This window comes from Actinia tenebrosa, unplaced genomic scaffold, assembly GCF_029948245.1.
Source record: "Actinia tenebrosa isolate PJP-AT-01 unplaced genomic scaffold, QUT_ActTen_1.0 PGA_scaffold3__52_contigs__length_22856419, whole genome shotgun sequence".
Taxonomy (NCBI): Eukaryota; Metazoa; Cnidaria; class Anthozoa; order Actiniaria; family Actiniidae; genus Actinia; species Actinia tenebrosa.
In genome coordinates this window covers 7,194,895-7,198,332 of record NW_028292580.1, presented here as the reverse complement: position 1 = coordinate 7,198,332, position 3,438 = coordinate 7,194,895, and the positions used below count along the sequence as shown (strand labels likewise).

The 3,438-nt window shown below is 48.3% G+C and overlaps 2 protein-coding genes across 2 annotated transcripts; both read right to left on the bottom strand.

Moving 5' to 3' along the window:
• Window positions 1–522: 522 nt before the first annotated feature.
• LOC148908366 (uncharacterized) lies at window positions 523–1,494 on the bottom strand. The gene has a single exon (XM_089035840.1). It carries the CDS (start codon window positions 1,492–1,494, stop codon window positions 523–525), a length of 972 nt encoding a protein of 323 aa, XP_088891966.1.
• Window positions 1,495–1,532: 38 nt separating this feature from the next.
• Window positions 1,533–3,146, bottom strand: LOC148908365 (uncharacterized). The gene has a single exon (XM_089035839.1). It carries the CDS (start codon window positions 3,144–3,146, stop codon window positions 1,533–1,535), a length of 1,614 nt encoding a protein of 537 aa, XP_088891965.1.
• Between the last annotated feature and the right edge of the window lie 292 nt (window positions 3,147–3,438).

The following is a 3,438-nucleotide window of genomic DNA, read 5'->3' as shown; positions in this document are numbered from 1 at the left end:
CAATTATTTTATAAAACATGTACGGTTTTGTTTCATGGTCGTTGTAGCGCTCGAAGACAGTGCGGGGCATTGTGATCTTGCGCCGAGTGTCAACCGTATGAGATTCGTAAACGAAACAGGCTCCAACTCCACTATTTATTTACTATAAATCACACGGTGAAAACTACAAGAAATATACAATTAATTACGATGATAAACTCAATAAACTGCTATAAGAAAATAAATAAAAGGGCTAAATAACAAGACACTTACATCTGATCTGCTCCTAGAACACGAGTTAAGAGAGGACGCTAAAGTATTAGATTACACCGGAAATACGTAGAACTAATATCTCATAAAGTACAAAATATCAAACACAACACTCCTCGCCCAAGGATACGACTCCTTGCTGAAAATCGATCTGAATCACTAAAGAATCATAATCGCTAAATATGCACCTTTAAAAAGGATAGATGGGTATATAATGAGCTGCAACTAAACTATCTACTCTATCTGATAATGTTCATATCTTGAGTTCAGTCCTCAGTCCTGCTTGGTAGACATCAGGAAGACCAGTTCACAGATTGGTCTCAGCATCATCTTTCCATCAGGTCGGCGTACCTCAGCTTTTCGGACTTGGCCATCAGCACTCTCGATGGCCTTCGTCACCCTTCCAAGTGGCCAGTGGTTCCTACGGCTGTCCTCACTCTTAATGATCACTAGGTCATCAACCTCCAGGTTTGGCTTGAGGGCTTGCCACTTGGTTCGACGCTGGAGATTCTGCAAGTACTCCTTGCGCCATCTGGTCCAGAATTGGTCGGCCAAGTACTGGCTTCTTCTCCAACGTCTTCTGGAATACAGATCTTCTTGAGTGAAGTCCCCGGGCGGTGGCTTGAGGGGTTGCTCCTTCGCCGTCAATAGCATTGATGGAGTGAGGGGTTGGGGCTGATCTGCTTCTGTTGGTATGGCTGTAATAGGACGGGAATTGACGAAAGACGTCACTTCCGCCATGAGGGTTGATAGGAGCTCATGTGTGAGCTGAGAGCTCCCGATCTGTGCTAACATTCCATTGAGAACACTGCGGATGGTGCGGATTTGCCGTTCCCAAACCCCACCAAAGTGCGACGCATGTGGTGGGTTGAAGACCCATTCACACCCTTGATCCAATGCGTGCTCTTGGATCTTCCTGACATCAGGTTCAGATAGGGAATCTGACAGTTCCGACTTTCCGCCGACGAAGTTGGATCCTCTGTCACAGCGGATTCTTGCAACAGGCCCTCTTATTGCTGTGAATCTGCGAAGGGCACAAATGAAGGAGCTGGCGTCCATCGTCTCCAGCAGTTCGATGTGGATCGCACGGGAACTGAGGCACGTGAATAGTAGACCCCACCGCTTTGAGTTTGCGGCGCCACCTCGAAGCTTGCGAGTAGTTATCAGCCATGGCCCGAATACGTCTATACCAACGTTGGTGAAAGGAGGAGCTGGTTCCACACGATCTTCTGGTAGGTCGGACATCTTCTGTGCCAGTAGTCTGCCTCGTGCTCTTTTGCAGGTTACGCAGTTCTCCAGGTTACGCACTTCTCCAAGACCTTGGTAACTGCGCTGTGGCCGGAAATTATCCAATATCCTGCTTGCCTCACAGCTCCATGGGTGATGCTCCTGCCTTGGTGATGGACTTTATGGTGATAATGTCGGATTATCAGCTCCGAGATGTGGTGATCTTTAGGCAGGATGACTGGATGCTTTTCTGCCAGGGGTAATGACGAGCGTCTCAATCTTCCGCCGACGCGAAGGGTACCATCTTCATCCTTGAAGGGGTCTAGGTCGCAGAGTTTCGACCTCTTGAGGGACTCCTTCTTGGCTCTCGAGGTGCTCCGATTGATGGTGGCTGGCTGTTCGGTGCAGTTCGGCATCACGGTCTCTTCAGGGAAGGCTTCGGCTTGCACGATGTTAATTACAGCTGTCTCGGCTTCGCGGCGCTCTGTGACACCAGCTCGAAGTAGGCCCTCCTCGCCGTGGTTTGGGGTTGCGCTTCGGGATTCGTCTTGGGCAACTTTTCTGCTCCTGATTTTCTTTAATAGCAAGGCTATGGCACGAACAAGTGAAATCCAAGATGAGAAGCGGTTAAAACGTGAAGAGTCAATTCTTATGACCTTCGATGACTTTGCTGAAACTTGTCTTACTTCCGGGTCGTCTCCAGACAATTCCGTTGCGTCGTTCTTCTCCGGTTTTGGCAGGTTTCTTTGTCGCAGGAACTCAGGACCGGACAGCCAGGTGCTGTCAGCTAGTCGGTTGGCGTCAATGCCTCTGGTAGCAAGGTCTGCTGGGTTCTGGTCGGTTTCGACGTATCTCCATTGTTGCGGCATAGAGAGGCCTCGAATAAGTTGCACTCTGTTGGCAATGTAAACATAAAATCTTCTACTTTCATTCTCTATGTAGCCGAGTACTACCTTCGAGTCCGTGTAGTAGGCTACTTCGTCGATCTTCAGACGAATCTCTTTCAAGATTTTGCGGACGGCTTGTGTGGCCATAACGGCGGCGCATAACTCCAATCGTGGGATGCTGGTTACTTTGCTAGCTACCTTAGACTGGCCGTACAGTAAAGACACGCTGACCTCTCCTCTTCCGTTTAGAAGTCGCAGGAAAACAACTGCTCCCACAGCCTCCTGGCTCGCATCTGAGAATGCGTGTACTTCGGCTCTGGTCGTATTGCCGAAACCAATGCTGTGATGACACCTGGGTACTTCGACCTCCTCAAGATTTGGAAGAGATGATCTCCATTGTTGCCATGTAAGAGCCAGATCGTCTGGAAGGGGATCGTCCCAGCCCAAAGCTTTCCCGTTCTTTTCCTTTCCAAGAGATACAAGTCTTTGGAGAAGTAGCTTCCCTTTAAGAGTGACAGGTACTGCTAGGCCGATTGGGTCGTAAATGGAGTTAACGACTGACAAGACGCCTCGACGAGTGAATGGCTTCTCTTCGGTTTGAACCTTGAATGCAAATGAGTCGTTCTTTAGGTTCCAGATGACTCCGAGGGAGCGTTGGGCTGGGAGGACATCATGGTTGAGATCAAGATCTTGTACACTGGAGGCTCTGTCGTCTGCGGGAAATGCCTTCATTACTTCCGTTGAGTTTGAGATGACCTTGTGCAGCCTTATGTTGGCCGTCATAAGAGATCCTTGAGCTGCTTTGATCAGCTTGATGACATCTTCGGGCTTCTCTCGCGATACAAGACCATCATCCACATAGAAATTTTCGTGAATGAAGGCTCTAGCCTCCTCGCCGTGAATTTCCACTCCATCATCTGCTGTTTTCCGTAGGCCGTAGGTCGCAATCGCAGGACTTGGCCCGTTGCCACACGTTCAACAACGCTTTACATTTTCTATAACATTTTCAATAATAGAATTAAAAGTTCAAATTTAGACAATTACTATTTTATTGATCAATACATTTTTTTGTTTT